Source organism: Clavelina lepadiformis, chromosome 5 (assembly GCF_947623445.1).
Source record: "Clavelina lepadiformis chromosome 5, kaClaLepa1.1, whole genome shotgun sequence".
NCBI classification, from domain to species: domain Eukaryota; kingdom Metazoa; phylum Chordata; class Ascidiacea; order Aplousobranchia; family Clavelinidae; genus Clavelina; species Clavelina lepadiformis.
This window is the reverse complement of record NC_135244.1, coordinates 10840598-10862486: the sequence shown is the minus strand read 5'-3', so window position 1 is coordinate 10862486 and position 21889 is coordinate 10840598. Positions and strand designations below refer to the sequence as shown.

Here is a 21889-nt window from a genome sequence, read left to right as displayed (position 1 = left end):
GCTATGGATATCGACATCTTATAATCCCAGCTTAATTTTTGTGGCTTTGTACAATTCTAGCTTCAGCACTTAGAACAGGGGTGGGCAACATACGGCCCGCGGGCCGGATCCGGCCCGCGACGGGATTTTGAGCGGCCCGCAGACAGTTTCCGGTCTTACATGATAATGTGGCCTGCGGCCACATTCTGCCGCAATCCCTGTATTGCGTCACTGAATAAGTCCAAGTTTGCCAACCTGAGAAAGATGGCCATGAATCTACTTGTTCTGTTCGGGTCTACATACATTTATGAGCAAACATTTTCGACCATGAACATTAATAAGACAAAGCTGCGTTCCAATCTATTCAGCAATCCGGCCCGCCAAGTACTTCATTTTCTCATATAAGGCCCGCCGACCGAAGAAGTTGCCCGCCCCTGACTTAGAACAATGGCATTGTGACAAACTGAAATTAGCTGAGGTCCTGGTCTCATGTTAACACTGTTCGGTAGCTTACGCTTCACAACACCACAATTACAAATTGTTACAAAAAGAACCGCGAATTCAATTGCCTGTCGCAGTTTTTCGCAGAAAAGCTCCGAAATTGTGCGGATTGCTGGTAAAATCGCACGATTTTGACACAAATCCTTTAGTTTGGATCGTGTCTGCCGACACTTGTTAGTGTCTTCTATTGCAGCAGACGCAGACCACTTTCAACTTATGAAATATGAATTCAATTTTAATGTGATACAGTTGAATTTTAACTTCCGGTGGGGAACGATGTCCAAAATTGCGATGCAACGTCGAAAAAAGATCAAAAATATATCCAAAAATTCTATAGTCGTTAATTACGATGGCGTCTGCCGGCGCTAATTAATTAGTGACGTCTACGACAGCAGATCACTTTCAACTTATCGAAAATGGATTCAAGTTGAATGTGATAAAGTTTAATTTAAACCTCCAGTGGGAAAGGATGTCCATTGTAATTAAACGATCGTACTAAACGACTATAAGATTTTTGCGTCAAATTTCGATCTTTACTTGACCGCGATTTTAGTCATTGTTTCCCACCGGAAGTTTGAATTTAACTTCATAGTACTCTTCAAAACAAAAAAATGTCTGCTCGCTTTATTTTGGCAAGCCAGCAGACACCTTATGGCAAACACTCTGTGCTGGCTAGATAAAATCAAGCGAGCAGACAATTTTTGCCTATATCAGTCAAGCCAGCAGACAGTGTTTGCCAGTAGGTGTTTGATGTCTTGATTCGGGTATCATTTACAGGAAGCCTATGTATTTTGGAGACAATCTTCCGAGGCATCCGTCGGTAAACCTTCTCTCATGACGTTTTTATTATATTCATTAAGCCAAAAGGCCAGCCTAACACTGTTATAGAAAAAGAGCTAAATTTTAAGACTTTTTAGTCTCTTTTTCATGTGTAGAAACGAAATGCTAGCTATCTTGCATGTTCAAAACGTTTAGGCCAGGGGTTCTTAAACTTTTTGGCACACGCCCCCCTTGACGGCACCTAAAAATTTCGCGCCCTACCTCATTGCAAAATAAAAAAGCATTAAACAAAACAACAATTTATTTTCAATTAACTTTCATTGATGTGAAGGATGTAGTTGTTTTTGGGAAACCAAACGTTTAATTCGAGGCTTTGTAGAAGATAATGCACATCTTAAGTCGGCTACACAGTCAAGTTTGTTCCTAGGCTTTGTCTTTATATTCATGAAGATGACGCTTCAAACGACTTGGTCTCAAAACGTCGTTGCTTAGCTTTTCTAAGCATATCACACATTGCGGTACGACTTTTCCGTTCGCTGTGGTATCTATAAAGCCATACTTCAGATAATTTTGGTCATACTTTCTCTTTTTTCCACTCATTTTGTGTCAATACAATTAGTTTAATTACTAAAATACCTGGTTATTAAATCAATACTGAAATTAAATTTTACTTCATTTTACGGTTTTAATATTGGCTGACGTTGGTTTTACCCTATTTAAACCAGGTGAGCGACATTACTATTTTTATTATGTGTGGCCGACACTGCACACAAATTTTCAATCGTTAATGACTCGAAAATTATACGTCGTAAACCGATCGGATATTTACAGGTTAGTAGCAAAAACATCTGGCTTCCTGTATACATCATAATTGTAAAACTAAAGAAAATGCAATTAGTGTAAGTTAAGTATTTCTACAAGTGATACATTTGTAAAAGTTTTTCTTGTTACGCCACCCCCCGTTGTGAGAAAAACCAGGTCACCGCAAAAAGAGAACACAAGAGAACAGTTAGTCGACCTAGGAGTGCATGAATGAGTAAACAAAAACAATACGCTTCAATGCTGAGAAACAGCAAATATTATGACGTAACAATTGACGTATTTCAGAATCCAAATTTCAAAAAATACAATTGCCATGGTGACACACTTTAAAATTTTAGTAAAAATGAACCTATAGTGAAAGTCAAGAAACCATGTTTAGACATAGCTCATATAATAGACAGTTTGTCATCTCTCGCGCCCCCCTTATGAATGTTACATGCCCCCCAGTTTAAGAACCACTGGTTTAGGCTTTGCCACTGTTTGCTGTTCGTTCGTGAGCATGTATTTTATTATGCTACAACAGTTACAATCGGAAATTTTGCTGCGTACAGTTCATGACGAAAAATAGCCTAAACAATAAAGTGAAATGTGTCCGTGCTGGCGGTGACGCTAATTACCTTTTTCCATTCTATTATTGATTCGTAACGCACATTTTTACCATCGAGGTCTTGCCACATTAGCCCGTCCAATTTGTGGAAATTATTGTCATTAACTACCAATATGTTTGCGACCACCTGCGTCAGCACAATATTTTCATCCCCACATTAAAGACGAAAAATAAAATGAATGAAATATACAAGAAGTCATAAGTGCGGCATATAGGTTCGAGTAGCCAGTGTCTGGAAGGGATGCCTACAAAATATACAAGTTTTCTTGGATTATCGGGTCTAGATGTGTATCCAGTAGCACACTTCAGGTACATGAATGAGCAGAGTTATGTCCACTTAAATGAATTTTGGGGTCTAGTATGCAAATACACAACCAAAGTGTGACGTCACACTTTGAGTAGCTGGGGTCTAGTATTCAAAGGTACCCTGTGGTTTTGCATCAGTATGTATAATGTACCCGGATTATCATAGATTCTTTCCATTTATTATCAGCCCATCCCTGTAACCAAGAGTCACACATTTTGATGGTTTGGGCATATGTTGTAGAGCTTCAAAATAAAGTTTTGAAAGGAAAATGTTTTTAAATATCTCAAGCCGTTTTTGTGTTTTGAAATTTCCACCACTTGAGAGATATTTGGTTGGTGAGCACTGGTCAAGCTTAGTGGTTTTCTTCAATATCTCTATTTCTGAAGGTAGAATAACAAAATAAATGTCGTTTTTACCATTTTTGAGATCAGGGAATTCATTTTAGCATTACCAATGTTTGTAATTCTGTCATCAGTTTGACCTTTGATATTTTTTCAAACACCCTAATTTATTAAGTGAGGGAGATGTGTTAGAGAATTTTTGTCTGTTTAAATTAATTCCTTGATCTCAAAAATGGTAAAAATGACATTTGCTTCATTATTCTACCTTCAGAAATAAAGATATTGAAGAAAATCACTAAGCATGATTAGTGCTCACCAACCAAATATCTCTCGGGTGGTGCAAATTTCAAATCGTAATAACTTGAAAACGGCTTAAGATATTAAATTTTTTTTTAATTTCAAATTTTTTGAAGCTCCACAACATATATCCAAACCATCAAAATCTGTGACTAGTGGTTACAAAATTTAAAAAATAGGTTGATAATGCATGAAATGGCTCCATAACAACACTGTAGGCTGCAATTAAATTTTACCGTTTCAACTTATCCACAAGCAGACAAGTCATCGAAGTTGTCAAAACGATCTCAGTGGTCCAAGCTATCGATAAACGATCCAAGCAAACCTTCATATTTGGCAGCCGGTTACACAATTAGTATTTTCTTATTTTGTCAAACAGCGGCCGTTGGAGCAGACGCTTATTTTATAGGCGCCATTTACAGAAGTAAGAAATTATGAATATGGTAAACAGTAATTATGCTGGTCAGTGAATAGAAATATATGCTAATTGCAACTGAGAACCACATACTAATTTCTCCATAGTGTAAAGTAACCTAAAACTAATCTCCTCTGACCCAAACTCTCACTTCTCTTGATTAAATTACTAATCTAGCCTGTGAATCAAAATAACACTAATATTTTTCAATTAAAAATCGCAATTTTTTCAGAAGTCTAAATAAATTTAAACCTTATCCCCTCCGATCCAATTTCTCACTACGTCACTGCAATGCCTTCTCGCCGTATAAAATGAGAGTGATAAACCCATTAGCGAAAATCTGTTGTTTACCGTATTGTGATTCTGCAACTTTGGTGAATGGACTATGATGAAATAGTCACCTCTTTTATATTTTGGAGGCACTCGTCCAGAAGTACCCATGTCTGGATTTTACCAAAAACTCGCTATTTTAATAATAATTTTTGGCCAATTTCATGGCCAGACTTCGTGTGTTGCACTGTGCTCTGTTACGGAACAATCAAACAGACAATGCCGATTACAAGCATTAACACGTGGCGGTCATTTCGCAGACACTGACATTCGCACTGTTTTAGTTTCATTTAAGTGTTGCAGTACAGTACACACTTTGCAAGACACTGTGATTTCAAAATGACTGAAGCAGGAACAAGCAAGCGGAAAGATTTAACGTTATCTGATAAAATTCATGTCATTGTCGAATTTGACAAGAAAACATCTCAAAGTGCAGTTGTCAAAAAGTTTAGAATTTTGCAATCACAAGTGTCACGGATTTTAAAACCAAAAGAAAAACTGTCTGCACATCGTAGCAACATAAACCCATCTAGTAAAAAAGCAAGAAAGAGTACTCATGAAGATGTAGAAGACGCTTTATTACAATGGTTTAAGCAAGCTAAAAGTAGAGGTCTTCTGATCAGTGGCCCAATGTTAAATGAAAAGCAAAAACCTTGGGAAAATAATGGATGTAGATTATGATTCATCAATTAACTGGATTGCTCACTGGCGAGATCGCAATTTAATCACTTCTAAGTGTAAGCATGGTGAGAAACAAGACCAGATTTTGATGCTGCTGAAAATTGGATAACATCTGTGTGGCCAAAAATACAAGACCGTTATTCAGCATCAGAAATTTACAACGTTCTGTGATGAGACAGGGCTTTACTTTCGTCCACTACCACAGGGAAACCTTATGCTTTAAATATGAAATACTCTCTGGTGGCAAGCAGTCAAAAGAACGCCTTACAATCTTACTTACTGTAAATATGGACGGTTCAGACAAGCTATGGCTGTTTGTCATAGGAAAATCTGCAAATCCATGCTGCTTTAGGGCAAAAAGGAAACTCCCAGGCTTGTAAAAGCTTGTGCTAACAATTGATGCAGATGAAAACATCACAGCAACGGAAGTGGCTCGGTCTATTACTGTATTGGATGCTGTAAACTTGATGAGTGCCGCTTGGAACGATGTTTCTGCAGACACAATTCAAAACTGTTTTTTCCGTGGTCTAACACCCAGGTACCTGATGATCCCTTTCTTGGATAGCTTATTATTGTTTTTAATCAACTTTCCGAGTGTGTTGTGCACTATAATATGAGATGTAAATGTAAGAAAGATGCCTTGTTTGTTACATCATATATAAAGATGAACTAAAAAACAATGAAAGCTACAAATACAAAAAAGAAGTTGGTTCATAAAGACTAAATCAAAACAAGGCTTTTTGCAACAATAGATGGCACTTAGAATTAGAAAAATTGGCTATGGTAGTTAGCAATGACTACCGTGTGAAAAGTTGTGAGCGAAACAATATACTGTTTCTGGCAAAATTTTATCTACCTTACCCCTTCTTAAGCAAAAAAATTTTTCTTTGAAAAAGTTTCGCATAATTATTTTATGGTAGTTCAAAGTTTGGAGGTCAAAGATTCTTATCTCAAAAAGTAATGGTTGTAGTGTATTTTCATGTGGATAAGTATAAAGCCCACCATTGAAAACATGGGGTAGATCAAAAAGAGCTCTATCCAAGCACAATGACCAGAAAATATTACAGTTTGTTTGTTGCTTCTTGATTTGAAGCTGCGTAGTAGTCCAGTGGTTTTTGCCCTTAAGTCAAAAACTGCTAGTCCGATTTTCATCAAATTTTCACCATTCATCGTAGAAAATTGAATAGAATCATTTAAGCAAATAAAAAAGCGGGTTGGTTCCAACCAATGCTCCTATTATATTGAAATGAAAATAGTGCTAGTGTTGCACATACGGACTAAAGTAGCAAACTTGCACAAATACATAGCGTAGCTGCAGTAATGAATGTTTGGTATAAATTATTAACCTAATTTTTGGGTGTATTTTATGCACACAAACAACGCTAATTAGATTTTTTACTCACTAGATAAAGGCAATTGAAATTCGTGCGATATCTGCACTCGGTTCTGCACATGTTTTGAAAAACTGAGCAATAGCAGAGAACAAGATTTGTAATGTGACGCAATAACCGTCCTTAGATAACTATTGCTTGATTAAAAATAGACAGGATTTTTCAAATGCAGTATGGCTTTGTATTTAGTCACTTCATCAAGTATGGAAAGTATGGCAGAGACATTGTTATAAAGCACAATGTCAATAAACATACAATACGCTATTACGTACTAATTAGCAGATTAAGTTAGGGTGAAAGTTTGTCAGAAAGTAAATCGAATTATCAAAAATTATTGTAAGTAACCTTAATTATATTTCAATTTGTCTTTATAACATAAAACACAAATAAAAGGAAAAACACTTTGTTAAAAATAATTTCCGGGAAAGATCTGCTGATTGTCGTTGAAAACAAATGCAAAGTTCGCGATATTGAAACTCAGTAACTGTAAGTAATCACTTGTGATATTAATCTTCTTTGCCAATAAACAACAATAATATCATGGTAATATTACCATAAAATAAACATGCGGAAAACTTACGGAACTGACGGCCATGTGGCACGTAATTAAATGTAGAGTTATGTTCGACACTAGCCACATGCTTCTACTTATGGCCACTGATCTTGAAGGGACCGAGCATGCCAATTAATCTAGCCCCCTAGTTATGCCCTCTTGCTTCAACGATTTGTTGGTAGTACGATTCCGCACTTTCCATTTAAAGCCGTTGTCTATTTGTTTTCATTACCTACTAGCAAAGAAAAAAATGAGTAAAATGAGACATGTCTCAACTTTTTTATTTGCGATTATTGTCAAATCCTAAAATTTATTGTTGCATGGAACCCTTTTGCAATGGTAACGAATGAGAATGTCAATGTGCACAATTTGGATGACATTTAAGTAGTGGTAAACAGTCATCTTTATGAGGAGTAACGTTTGTCGCAGAAGAAAATCATGAGGGGGGTTTACACACCAGGTATATGTTAAAAACATATTTTTGGCTTGAAAAACTGGGAGGGTGCTTATATGCCTCCCAGTATATGGTATAAGTATTGTAATGTTTTATTATAACCAGCGAAATGACTAGATATTATAACAATTTATTAGTTCAGTTTACGTACTTTTGATACACCTTGTAAAAGGACATATTATCACTTGTCAATCAAACGGTACTGTATAAATAATAAATAAGCATTATAAATTAAATATGTTAAGCAAGAATGTTCTACGCATTTTTGGCTGAGGGGTGTACAGGGCAAATGATAGAAAGTCATAGTATGAAATTTTTTTATCAGAGCTATAATCCTTTCATTATTGAGTTAACAAGTAAACTCGATAACGATATAAACAAAAGAAAAATTTGAAAAATGCAGCGCCCCCCAAAGTAGGCGCCACTGCTGTTTGCTATGCAGACCTGCTGCACCTATACCTTAGCACCTGTGCTAAGTGAAGTGATTCACCTTTGCTAACAGCCATACTTACTGCAGATAACTTACCCTTATATGGGATTTTTTTCTCTAACTTTAATTTTGTTCACAGCTGATGACTAGGAAGTAAAGTTTGTTGATTGTAACATAAGGCGATGTATGCATTGTATTGCATTTCTGTGAAATGAATTAAGAAATGAGTTCTGTGTATCAAATCAAAGAACGTCTTTTACAAGTTATAAATAAAGACGGCACGGTAAGGTATTCCTCTAGTATGTGTGCATATAGTACATTTAACAAAACACGCCAGTTCAGTACAGAATGATAACTCTGGCAATGATTTCAATTTCAACGTTTTTATTACTATGGCTGTGTTTTTCAACTATTGACACATACCGTACAATATCAACAGTCTGTGCTCTTTGGTGGTATTTTAATCGTCCGCAATATATTCAGTATTTTGAGAAAAAACTGCATCTTTATGCATTGAATCACTGTTTTTGCAGTCTCAGTAGCCAGGGCAGCCCGCGAATGCATTCAGTTTTCATTCAGTCATCTATCCTCTTCTTGTTGGATAGATAGATAGGCGTCTAATTTTCTCCTAATGGTGTTTTGCTCTTCAGCTTCTCGGATGAGAGGCTCAACGAGCAACCACTAAGAAGCTAGCGCAGTGGACGAAATCTGTCAATACTGTTGACATCTCACATTGATGCCGCCAAGCACAGAGTATCTTAAACAATTTCACTGACCTGTCAGCTCACTCCCATCAGCTTCTGTGCACAAACAGTTTACAATTACAATATTAAAGATTATAACAAATTCCCAGTGCACGGACAATGGTACTCGAAGTATGGACTATTTTGCTGAATTTTGTATCAAATGCCTTAACTGTACCTGCGTATTCATAATGCATATTGTCTACACTAAATACTTTAAGTGTAGACAATATGCAACAGTTAGCAATTAAATAGGCTGTAGGAACATATTAAAATATATAACATAATGACAGCAATCAGGTGGACTATTAGTAATGATGTGTAGTAGTAATACAGTATAAGTCGCCACCTTAAGGGGAACAGAACAACAGACTTTGGCAAACAACAGAAAATCAAATTTTTTCATTGCAGTTTTGGGTACATTTAGATTAAAAACTCCGTACATTTTTTTGGTTGAAACTTAATGCTTTTCGAGATACTAAGATTCTAATTTTGTACATAGAGTAGCCTCCTAGTCTAAATCCTTATTTTCACTTGCATCCTTATTTTTAGGGCAGAAGTTCCTATTTGGGGAGTTTGGACACTTTTAGTATACCATTTTGTACCACAGATATACCAAAATTAAGAACATACAAATAGTGTCTTGTAATTTTTTTTAGGAACATGGATTGCTTTCTACTGTTGTGCACTGTTTAAGGTAGTACAGTCGAAACTGGGTAATCGCATAGAATTTGGAATGTATGGATTCACACTTTTCCTTTTGTTGTGATACGGTTTTTGCTTGATCACATCGACATTTTGCTTTTCTTTTGTCAATAAGTTTACATGTTCTATCTTGTAACCAGTACCCTTTTGTTTCCCAATAGTGTCCGCTGCACGGGATGTTATTGCTTTCGTGAAGAGCGCCCACTGTCCATGTCATCAAAGTGCTGTAATATTTCGAATTTGTTTCTGAGTTTGAGTCCAAATTGTTTTGCAGTGGCATTATCTTTCATTTTTTCAGTTGTTTAAGGTTTGATTTTAGCTGGTTTTTGAAGTTTTTTCAACTTCAATTTTAATGATGCTTTCACCACCTAGTGATCAGATCCAACATCTGCACCTCTAAATGTTCTTCCATCTTTCATAGCCGATCTCCAACATCTACTGATGCAGATATAATCAATCTCGTTTTTATTGTTTTATCAGGAGAACGCCAAACCTTTTTGTGGATGCCTTTATGAGCGAAGTAGGAGAAGTCGCCCGCCATTATCATTTGTCTGTTAAGCTGATCCATGTGGTGCAATGACATGTTCTTGGCCTTGTCTGTATTGGTCAATTTGAACATTCATGTCATCCATAAGAAGTTTTATGTCGTGATTGGGAATTTGGTCGATGGTGTAATAGAATACATCTTCTTCATCTTTCATTTGTCTCTTCTTTTGGAGCATACACTTGTATGATGGTAGTTTTTGCATATTTGGACTACAGTCTTCCTGTGAGAATTTAATCACTTACAGGTTTCCATCCAATTAGTGCTTTTGCAGCATTGTTATTAAGTATAAGCCCTAACTCTGTGAGCGTGCAGGTGTTATGTCCAGAATATAGAATTGTCATTCCGTTGTCATGCATTTTTTCGCTTTCAGTCCATCTCATTTCACTTATGCCTAGCACATTCAGTTTGTAATTTTGGAATTCTCTAAATAACTGTGGCAATCTTCCAGTTTCATAAAGTGTTTGTACATCCCATGTGCCAATATTCACGGTTGTTTCGGTTCTAGAATCGAGTCCTTCATCAGGATTTAAGCGTCCTTTCGGCTATGTCCCAGATTTGTCATATCAACAGGCGAACCATCATTGTACCGAGATTGTTTGGTTTCCTTTACTGTTTCTTAAGCAGTCAGGTTTTTTCACATGGTCAGAGTGCAAACCCGACACCAAATCCTTTTACAGCCGGCCTTGGGAACGTCTTTGGCACAGTTTTCAACATTATGGTGATCAGTTCAACGTCCATGAACAATGCAGTGCAAATTTTAGCAGACAAGATGCTATTGGTCTGTAGAACAAGGCAATCCAGATAGAGTAATTATACTGCCATTTGGAATTGTAAGAAGCTGACTAGATAGTTTTGAAAGCAGATTGAAATACCTAATAATCGTGTAAATAAAATATATTAATTGACCTTATAACTAAATTAGCAGGTTCAGGTACTAATCTGATCTTGGCAATCTCCCTGAGGTTAATGTACAGATTTCCTTGGCTGTCAAAAGCCACCAGAGCTTGTGCTCTGTATAATATAAAATAAACTTGTATTTGCTTACTTTTTTTTGATGATATTCTGAACTGAAGCACCATGTCGGTCAACAAAAGTAACAATAAAATTAAACTACTATTCTAAACTTTTTAGGGATTTTGTTTTCTTTGTGTGAGGGGCTAGTGTTGAAACAGGTTGACCTTGAATTAAATCAAACATTGTTGTTATTATTATTTTTATTACTATTTATTTATTATTTACAGCTTTTGAATTCCAACATTGCACTTGAAATTGTTACGATGTTAGAAAATACAACAGTTACAAAAGATGAATTGGAGGTAAATATTTCCATTTTAGAGTAGTTTTGCTTTTGATTATTTGTTATAATTCATGATTTTCTTACAAGCATATTTGTCAGGAAACACGCTTGGGAAAATATATCAATCTTGTACGTAGAGCTGCTAAGGACCCGGCCTTACAAAAAAGAGCAAAAAAGCTTATTAAAACATGGCAGCAAATGATCCCTCAAAGCATGCAGGTATATGTTTAGACTGGGTAATTTTGGCTTTAGTCTAGGAATATGTGTGAAATAACCACAATTATAACCGTGCAAGCTTGCTCATCATGAATATTATTATACACTCAGTTTAAAATGTGACTGCTAGATTTAACTGTTATGGCTTGTGTGAAGAACTGATTGGGTCCTCGGCTCAGAACCCGTTGACTACATCGTGTATCTTTAATCCCAGGATAACCTTTTTGGGTCATTTCATTATAATAGAAAGAACAGATTCATCTTCTGCAACCTTCCTATTTTTTATTGCTTAAATGATTCTATTCCATTTGCCAAGGTGATAGGTGAAAATTTTACGAAAATCAGATTAGCAGTTTTCGAGTTATGGGCAAAAAAAATTTTGACCACTAGGTGGCTTCAATTCAAGGAGGAACAAGTAAACTAAAATATCTCAAGATGCGCTCATTGTATTCAAATAATTTTTTGATCTATTCCCATGTTTTCGGGTTTCTGCTTATCCACATGAAAAGAAACTACAACCTTTACTTTTTGTGATAAAAATTTGTGACGGACCCCCTAACTTTTAATGACAATAAAACACAAAAAATGCGGAACTTTTTTATTTAAGGAGTAAGGTAGATAAATTTAAGTTGTGCCACAAAAAGTATTTTGTCACACTAACTGACGTTGATTCCGCGATCGAGGAGGATACAACTAAAGTAACTCACAAATGATACTAAAGATATGATTGTCTGACTCAGATATTTTCTATAATTAATTCACGGCGTCTCGCCATAGTGAAAAGTGTGGCATAGTTTCTTATTTCACTATCAACATCAATGTCTTACCTATATTATTATAGATAACGTTTTCAAAAATCATCCGCATTGTCATGGAAAGGGCAAGGCATAATTACAATTAAACATAAGCAGTGCATTGTAATTCAAAGTAACGCACTCATAGAAGAATTTTTCCAAATAGAAAGAGAAAGAAAGAGATTAACAAGAGAAAAAGGCATCGTGCAAGATAATAAAGAGATAAAAATTAAGGGAAGGGATAAGATGACTTGCAGTTGCAATATTAAAGAGATTAGAGAGCAGAAAGCATAACTCGGAATAGATACACAGGAGGAAAATGAGAAAGCCGAAGGTGTGAAACTAGATACTAAACCACCTTTTCCAACACTTTAAAATATAATATTATATTTATAATACATTTGTAATTGTAGTTTAATGTTATCTCTCCAGCCGGTTACAACTATTTAACTGTAAAATTCTGTAAGAAAATCTAAAGAGTGGATTCAACTCGCTGATTGCAAACAACTTTTAACCGTGTAAATGAACTTCAATATGTTCAACCAAGCCAATTCTAACTTGTGACGAATAATTACATGTTAATAATTGAACTTGTTCACCGTTTATCACAATTATAGGTGTCATTAAAAAAACATTACAAAATAAGTTTTGGTTATATTTGAAAATTTGTTAACAATTTTTGAAAAACATGAACAGAAGAAACCAGAAGTATCTACTTTGCAGAAGAAGATCAACCTACCTGTTCGGTTGTTCTTAGATTCGTTCCTGCAAATTGTTTCTGATAGTGTCTTTTATGAAGAGGGCTTCCTTGAAAACTATGCTAAGACTATACTGTTTAAGCTTATGGTCTAAAAGCAGGCATAACGTGTTCGGGGAACTAGTTGGAAAAACAGGTCAGGACAACGTTAATGTTGTGCTGCTCTTTTGACGGGAAAATCCCCGAAATTTAATTTGCTTCACCAGATTTTTCATTTTCTTTGAAAAGATTGACGCATATGGTTAAACACACAACTTTTCACACAATAGTCATTGCAAACTACCATAACCTAGTCAATTTTTCTAATTCTAAGTGTCATTTGCTGTTGCAGAAAGTCTTGTCCTTTGGCTTTGTCTTTATGAAAATACTTTGTTTTGTATTTGTAGTTTTCATTATTTTGTAGTTGCTGATCTTTGTTTGTCATGTAACTGTTACGTTTGCAAGGTTCTGTAAACCCTGTCTTCTCTCGTACATTCACGACTTGGAGCAAAGATAAGAAAGTATATTAAAACGAATTGTAAGCTGGAGGTCTGATGTTATTTTGCGTTCGTAATATTGATCATAAAACGGGCTGGACTCTGTTGCTGACCTGTGATTCCGTGTAAAGTTGCCGTAAGCGCATGCGGTAACTCCGTGATGTCAGGTTGCATCATCGCATAACTGGTTGGTTGGGTTTGTTGGTTCTCTTCACGTTCCAATAATGACGCTTCTCCCGAATGGCATGACCTGGAAAAATCACCAGCACTATGTTTTAATTGGTTGAAATGCACTATTTGACGATTTGTTTTCAATCTCATAATTAACCGGTGGAATGATCCTCATTACAGCAAACAGTCCTTTGTATGACATGTGGAACATCCGGGTCTCGTTTCCATGCAATACTGTGTCACGCAGCAGCAATTGGTCTCCAACTTTGTATAAGGTACCATGCCTCTTCAGATCATTGCATCGCTTCATTGCTTCACGACCCTTCTTGGGCTTCGTTTTCACAAGTCGTAAGCGATTTTGCAATTCAGACATATTTTTAGTACTCAAGCCGATTTGTCCTGGATGACACAAACCTACAGGTAATCGAACTTCACTACCGGTACCAGGTAAAGGGAAGACACTCCAGTGGCTTTGTGAGTACCAGAATTTTTCATCACACAAATGGAAGATAAAGCTTCGTCCCAACACCTGGAGTCCTGGTACACGTAATTTTTTAGCATATCATGTATAGTCCTATTATTACGCTCTACTCCACCGTTACTTCGTGGCTTGTATCCAGACGTTCTTTTCTTCAAGTTATTTTAAATCAACTTTTCAAATGGTTTGTGCACTATAATGTGATATGTAGATATAATAAAGATGCCATATTTGTACATCATATATATTTTGTACATCATATATAAAGATGAACTAAAAAATAAAAAAAGAAGTTATTTCGTAAAGACAAAACTAAATCACAAGACTTTTTGCTACAATAGACGTCACTTAGAATGAGAAAAATTGACTATGTTAATTTGGAAGACTGTAATTGTATGAAAGGTTGTGAGTGAAACAATATACTGTTTGTGGTCAAATTTTTATTTACCTTACCCCTTTTTCAGTAAAAAAGATTTTTTGAAAAAGTACCACATCTCTATTTTACTGTTGTTCAAAGTTAGGAAGTCAAAAGTTTTTATCTCAAAAAGTAAAGGTTGTAGCAGCTTATTTTCATATGGATAAGAAAGCTCACCCCTAAAAACATGGGGTTAGATCAAAATATTATCTGAATACAATGAACTGATCTCGAGATATTACAGTTTGTTTCTTGCTCCTTGATTTGAAGCCATCTAGTGGTCAAAAAGTGGTTTTCCCTCAACTAAAACTGCTAATCCAATTTTCATCAAATTTTCACTTATCATCTTAGAGAATTGATTATAATCATTGAAGGAAATAAAAAATAGGGTAGTTCCAACTAATGTTCCCATTATTCCAAAAATTCATAATGTACCTGTGCAGAGGTTGTTGCACTGTTTATCAGTCTTAACTTATGTTATTCGGACTTAATTTACCTGCCGAATTAATGATCTGACTCCGTGGTTGCGTGCGGTCAGAATTCTCTAACCTAACGTGTACTAGCCGAAAGCTCTTACGATTAACAGATCCAGTTTATCAGAAACAATCCTTTATTGTAGGAACTGTACAGGTTCCGATTATTACACAATCACAACTTAGTATTCACCATTTAAAACAAGTCTAGTAGATTACAATTAACACGACTAACGTAATACGTTCGTACGATTCAGTATCTCTGCGTCTGCGCGTTTACTCGCGCATCAGCTCGAGTTTATAAAGCGGAGCGATGTGAACGGAAACACAATATACACAAATATTTCAGAATGCGCGAACGATAAAATAAGCGTTGGGCAATGGGGATTATTTACAGTTAAAACTCGGATGTTATGAAATCACCTGGTAACGTACTAAACGGCGCTTTCACATAACGTTATTTAGAGAAAGTTTCCAAATATTAAGCGACAATTGCAGTTATAATGTAATGTACAAAATAATGGTACAAAATTTTAATTAACAGACTTTAATCAACAGATTTTAATTATAAAAACAGCACCATGTATACCTAGAAACTTCTAAAATCATTAACTTCTTCACTGCCAACAAACAGTTTTTTCAAACATTCTTGGGGCCACATGCCCATGGTTATGCAACATTTCAATGTCAACAATTCTAACCATCTACCTTATGAAAATTCTAATCCTAATCATAGAATTGCCCAATTAGAATTGTTGGGTTTGAATTGATGTGAAACCTATGCCTACACGCATGTGACACAGGAATACACATTAACACACGCATGCAAGACTGAAGTACGCATTAACGCATGCATGTACATACACAGACGTAGTACACATTAACTAATGCATGCGAGACACGTATTCATTTAACACACATGTTAGTCATCATCCTTTTTGGAAGATTTCTGTTTGGTCATAATATCTTTATTCGTGTTTCTGTCACACCACAAATTTTTAGTAAATATTTGGTACAAAAGAATGTGACTAATACCCAAAAAATTATGGTTAGTCGTTTTAGATTATAATTATTCTTGTATAACGCCATTATGTTTTATTTATCTCTTTGTAACAGCATAAACAATTTAACAAACAGTTTGCAAATCACAGCTCGCCTAACCTTGCTCCCAATTTGCTTATTTAAGTAAACTCAGATTGCAAGCAATGTAACTAACCTTCTGAATCTAAGGCAATTGTTGTGCTACTTTAGATTTTGTAATTAGTATGATCGGTGTTTCAATCCTCTGACTCTTATCAAAACATACAAGTTTTACATTACAATGATATCGTAACTCCGTAACTAGTTGAATGTATAAAATATCTTCTTGGGCCACATGTAATTGTTAGCCAGATTGGTTGTGGCCCACAAGCCTTGAGTTCGAAACATATGGTTTAGCCTGATTACCATGTCAAATTGTTGGCCAACCGATTTAAGACAAACGAAGATAGGCAATTTTTTCAGGAGTGGTCCGATACTTTTGCAAATGGCAGTAGATACATGTGTTTAAAATTGAATTGTTTTTAGTAAGTCATATACAATTTCATATGAGTGTCAAATAAAACATTGTAGAATGTATTTCAGCTTATTCTTAAACTAAAGTGAAAAATTCAACCTTTTTGACAAATGTTTTGTGTTTGTTTTAGCCAATCAAGAAGTGTTCAGAAAGTTCAGCCAACAGAAAATATTCTGAAATGAATACAGATAAGCATCAACAGTCTGCTAACACTGTTGTTAATGGGAATGATAAAAATTACAATTCCTTTAAACAAAAGCAAGACTTCCCTTTGTCAACTGTAAATACTGAAAAGGAAACATCTTTAAGAACGTCCACTCCTTCCGAAGTCAACTCTTCAACCTTTACAGTCTTTGCTAATGGGTCGGAAAATGCTAAAACGGTATGCTTAATATGAAATAAATCTAAATTATACTAGTAAGCTTTTATACCACGTTAATTTGAATAGTACTAATGCTTGCTATGGGATGTTCTCTTGCTGTGTATCTGTTCTTAAATCATTTCAGTACTTAATAACATTCGGTGCTTAATTCCAATTCCTCACTAACCAAGGGAAAAGTACCAGTTATGCACTAAAGATAAATTAACTAGCACATCATTGCCATTCCATGGTAACGAACATTAAGTTAAGAAAATTGCTATACCCATCTGTCATTTTTCTAGCCAGTAAGCTGATTTAGCGGAAACAAACTAACCATATTTTTCGACAAACCAGTAGGAATATAAAATATTTCTAAAAGAAAACATCTATACTATGCAAATATTTCTGCCAGAGGAAAACTTTATGGTAACAAATGTTTGTGGATAAGACAGTAGCCTTGCAAAAACTATTTATGCAAGTTTTTATTCTCAAATACGCCACCTAATCTAATTTTTTTATTTCACACATGGTCTTGATGACATTAGCGTATACTATAACGATAACTTTTTCTTTTTCAGCACGACTGTTTTGAAAGTAATGTCTTTTTTATCGTAACGAACGTTTGTTTTTGTCATGCCGTTTTGTTATGTTATGCTTAATCTGTCTTAACAGATGGAAAGCACAAACAACTGTACGGAGTCTTAATATTAAAGTAGGCCAACATTTTGGACGAAAACGATGCGTGTGAGGCACTATGATGTCCTAGACACGAAATTTGAATGATCTCATTAATGAGGCAATAAATGCAGACAAATGTGGCTAAGTACTCATAATTAAGCATATAAAGCAGCAGTTCTTATCAGTTGGAAATAGCAAGTCCTGGTGGGAAACCTAGATGTAATGTCTTTGTAAACGAAAATAATCCATACCAGAAAAGTTTTGTTATAAATGAACATAGGCTCCAGCCTACCATTTTATACACATTTTGCAATGAATAGATTGCCCAATCAGTGAATACACCCAAAGATGTATACAACTCACATCTCAACTGATGCTGAGAACGTTTGAGTATTATATATTATTGAGCTGCATAGACTTAGCGTTTGTGGTACGTTTTAAAAATATAGAAAACGAGTAGCTACAATAGCATTAAATTATATTATCTTCAAACAAATAGACTATTATGGTAGACATACATTGTATTTACAATTATTATGTTTTCAGAATTTGAAGGCGCCACAGTTAAAACTACAACACTGTAAATGTTTGATCATAATTTGTTGCAAAAATTCGTATGCTGTACTGATTCACATTAGTGTTTGTGCGTATTACCGGTAATTTTAACTTTAACAAACCGTAAGATTAATTACATGCAACCTTCTGTTTAAACTATTACTCGAACATTTATAAAAAAATTTCTAATTAATTGTTTAGTCGCCTTATAATAAAAAAACAACTTGTACACAATAACAAACGTTTGTTTAGGATAGATAGATTTCGGAAATTGAACGATTTCTGAAATAGTTGTAGGTTTTCTTCTTAACTTTTACTGTTACTCAAACTTCATTCTTTTTTAAAAAAATTCATACATATTTTGTTGAGAAACTGTCTGTATGTTATTTTGTGGGCTTACTTACTTAAAGCTTGTTTTTTTTAAATTTTGTCCAAGTAATACTGTCCATTCTGCAAGAAGTCAATAATAAAACATAAAATATTATCCCAACTACATAACAAGCATTGAAATTTATTCGAAATTCAATCTCTGTCCTACATTTCATGGAATAACCCATCAGTGTTCTAAGCAGTCACCTTGGGCTTGGGTTAGCTCGGATATCAATGATATTTATCACCCCGATATTTCTGTTTTAGCTAACCGGTTAACCGGATAATAAACGGTTAGCACAAAGCAATCTTTTTTCCTAATGTCTAGTAAAACATAATGTGTCGATTGTGAAAACGTTCAAGTGTGACACAGTTTTTTTATGAAAAAACTACACATGTGTACGAAATTTTTCATTCGAAAACCACTCAGTCCTCACCTTACAATGCATTTATACTAAATTGTTAAATGCCTGGGAGATAACTTATAATTCTATTTGCACATTTCAATCAATTTGTGTATTGTTTGTGACATAATTCTTTTACAGCTAATTCTTTTAATATTTAATATCTTGCAGAGAATAGACAATCAAGAGTTGTGATTTAAGCTATTAATTAAGTTTAACATGGAGTCAAACACCACTTTTGTTCTGGACTATTAGACCACCCGTTTCTGAAAACAGAGGAGTTAAAAATTTGTAAAAATCGTAAGAACGTAAAACTGCACTGCAGACAAAATCGGTTAACCGCATACCAATTTTGTCCAGCATTTTTATGCGATTATCCAATAAAAGCCTTTAAGAAAGTTTAAGCAGTCTGCTCTAGAAAAAAAGGTTTACCATGAACCTGAACATACGACTGTGTACAAAACTTCACTTTAACAAAGGCACAGAAACTTCACCATCAGATTAATCTATATGTTCAGTATACTGTCTATCGTTTCAAAGCAAAAAATAATCAGGCCCAAAAACAGTCTTATATGCCTGACCTTTCATGTAATCAAAACATTTTATGTCTCATTGGTCGAACTATTGCACATGCAAAAACAGTGCACAGGTATGTCATTATGGTTAAAATTACAAAATCCAAGAAATTCACAGAAGAATTCATCGTGAAAGTGATCATGACTTTGAACACTGATGAAAGTCATTGAGACTACACTACACTGTTTGACTAACGTCCTTTCCAAAAACCTTTGGATAAGACGTTATAGTGCTACTACTTAGCTTCTAGACCTAAGCATTGCATTGTCGTTTTACAAAAGACTTGACAAACACAATGCAATGAAAAAAATGAATGTAAGACATACTCCCTTGTAGCATACACGTGTACCAATCTATCAGATCTTTTCGGCCACACTGTGCAGCATAAAACTTTGCAACAGCGCCAACTTCTCACGTCATTAAAAGCGCAATAAAACAGACGAAACGATACCTGATGCAGTATGACAGACAATGATAATAATGTTTATGATGACTTAATCAGCATTGCAAATATTTTGTCTAGTAATTCGCAGGAAGAAAACAAGCTACGAATTAAAATTTGAACATGCATACAAATGTTTTTCATTGAAACATTTTGGTCATGACAACATGCAATAAACGAAACGAAAGCAGCAACTGAGACAAAAACCTTATGCGAAAATCCAATTTATTTCTTTAATCAGTATGTGATTATCCGGCGTTTTTACTTAATGTTAGACAGGATTTGATTTGAAACTTCAGATTTGTATACTATAAAACAATCTATGCATTTAAGCAGAAGGCAAATAACCGATTTCGATGACGTTACGCATTTGTTAACCGGTTTAACGACAAAATTTTATCTGGATATTGGATAGCTAAAATTGTCTCAATTAACCAATAAAGGGATTGTTCAACCCTACTTGGGCTTAGTACACAGTAGTTGCTTCTGAGCTTGGAGACAAAAACCTACTTTGCTTTAAAGACAGATCCCAAAATGTTAAAGGACGAGTGAACAAATATTTTACACTGCCCCACAAAATTGATTTACAAGAAATCAATTGATATTAAACAAATGAATTTTCGGCCTAGGGTCATAACCGAAATAGAAATTTCCAAACATGGCTTAAAGGTAGTATAAAATGGTTGATGAGCACCGTATTTGAAGTCCGCCATGGTCAGTAAATGACCTAGCTTCGTCGCTGCTTCTACAATTTACACCGGGCTCAACATGTGTTTTTTAGGACAACCAAAACTATGTATGCAACATATGCTTTTTCTCTTCGGCTTTATTAAATCAAGACAACAGTAAACCAATTTTTATAAGATAACATACACCAAATATCAATCCATACAAGCCATCTTATTTTAAACTGCCTCCTAAATCTTTTGAGGTATCCGGTTTCGATGGTCCGATGTGTTACTAGTGTACACAAAGCTATATTCTAGCCCTCAATGTATTTTTTCCAGATTTTGCCACACAGGTATGAAAAAATGACGCCACAAACTAAATGCTTATGATCTGGCCTGCTTGTTAAAAGTCAATGAATCTTGTGTCAAAAAGTTTCCCCATCCTTGTCTTAGAATAACTAATTTGGCATATGCATTTCAGATATTTTTGATAATAGATTAAGTACTGTAATGTGTGTTATTACTTAAGTTTCAAAATAGGCTTTTGTTTAAGTGTGACATACACTTTTAGGGTTGTACACATATTAGTAAGACGGATGTTGATTTGTGTTATAGACTTTGCCAACAAGTGCTTCATCATCTAAAGAGTCTTTTAGATTTTCCAACAATAAATCAAAGATGAAAAGGAAAAGAAATGAAGACAAATCATCTACTGAAGAGTCAAATAGAACTATGATACATCATAAATCATTACTGTTTGCAAATCAAACTTTAACAAAAAGTAGTAGAAATCAATTCAAAGAAAGGAGTGATAACGGAAATGTTAGTTTTTCCAAGTCAAGCTCTTCACCCATAACAGATGCGAAGAATATTTGCTTGTCATCAACTGCCAATTGTTCACAAGATAACTCACCATCACATGTTTCGCCAAACAAACTAGCATCTAATGAACACGTGGGCGATACTATTTTGTTTGTAACTACACAAACTGGTAAAGCGAATGAAAGGTCTGGAATTGATGGATGTCGTACAAGTAACGGCACCTGGTACAACTGGGCAGAGTGTATGACTCTAAAACGTTCTAAACGACTCTCTTTAACTCCCAGTGGAATTCAAGACCCTGATGTACTCAATATTTTTCCTTATGTTGAATTAGATTAAGGATGCTGTATATTTTTTATACTTGTTATATTCTCCAAGTTTCTTGTATTTTATTGTTTTGCAATGATTTATTGGGTTGGGTAACTTCTTTAATGTATCTGGAAAAGTCTCAGATTACGCGTTTCCATTGTGTTTTGAAATAAAATGCGTTACTTAACAA

General features: G+C 35.0%; 2 protein-coding genes across 4 annotated transcripts; one reads left to right on the top strand and one right to left on the bottom strand.

Annotated features, from left to right (window-relative positions):
• Window positions 1–5033: 5033 nt before the first annotated feature.
• LOC143459745 (uncharacterized) lies at window positions 5034–14405 on the bottom strand. Of its 2 annotated transcripts, XM_076957007.1 has the most exons (3): window positions 13537–14405; window positions 5341–5552; window positions 5034–5172 (listed from the first exon to the last, which is right to left on the bottom strand). In XM_076957007.1, the coding sequence occupies exons 1-3, from the start codon at window positions 13742–13744 to the stop codon at window positions 5101–5103; spliced, it is 492 nt and encodes a 163-aa protein (XP_076813122.1). In that variant the 5' UTR covers window positions 13745–14405; the 3' UTR covers window positions 5034–5100. The 2 variants fall into 2 exon arrangements, with proteins under 2 accessions (XP_076813122.1, XP_076813121.1); XM_076957006.1 differs by lacking the exon at window positions 5034–5172 and having other exon boundaries at window positions 5257–5552.
• LOC143459744 (uncharacterized) lies at window positions 8030–21889 on the top strand. Of its 2 annotated transcripts, none has more exons than XM_076957004.1 (5): window positions 8030–8171; window positions 11125–11199; window positions 11280–11399; window positions 16646–16897; window positions 21184–21889. In XM_076957004.1, the coding sequence occupies exons 1-5, from the start codon at window positions 8112–8114 to the stop codon at window positions 21727–21729; spliced, it is 1053 nt and encodes a 350-aa protein (XP_076813119.1). In that variant the 5' UTR covers window positions 8030–8111; the 3' UTR covers window positions 21730–21889. The 2 variants fall into 2 exon arrangements, with proteins under 2 accessions (XP_076813119.1, XP_076813120.1); XM_076957005.1 differs by having other exon boundaries at window positions 8098–8171; window positions 11318–11399.

What these genes read in the sequence shown, in the direction of transcription:
- LOC143459744 (XM_076957004.1), top strand. Translation starts at nt 8,112, where the DNA reads ATGAGTTCTGTGTATCAAATCAAAGAACGTCTTTTACAAGTTATAAAT. An exon ending in TTATAAATAAAGACGGCACG is followed by an intron (nt 8,172 to 11,124) that starts GTAAGGTATTCC and finishes TATTATTTACAG; the next exon opens with CTTTTGAATTCCAACATTGC. An exon ending in TTACAAAAGATGAATTGGAG is followed by an intron (nt 11,200 to 11,279) that starts GTAAATATTTCC and finishes CATATTTGTCAG; the next exon opens with GAAACACGCTTGGGAAAATA.
- LOC143459745 (XM_076957006.1), bottom strand. Translation starts at nt 13,744, where the DNA reads ATGAGATTGAAAACAAATCGTCAAATAGTGCATTTCAACCAATTAAAA. An exon ending in AACTTTACACGGAATCACAG is followed by an intron (nt 5,553 to 13,536) that starts GTCAGCAACAGA and finishes TTGTGTCTGCAG; the next exon opens with AAACATCGTTCCAAGCGGCA.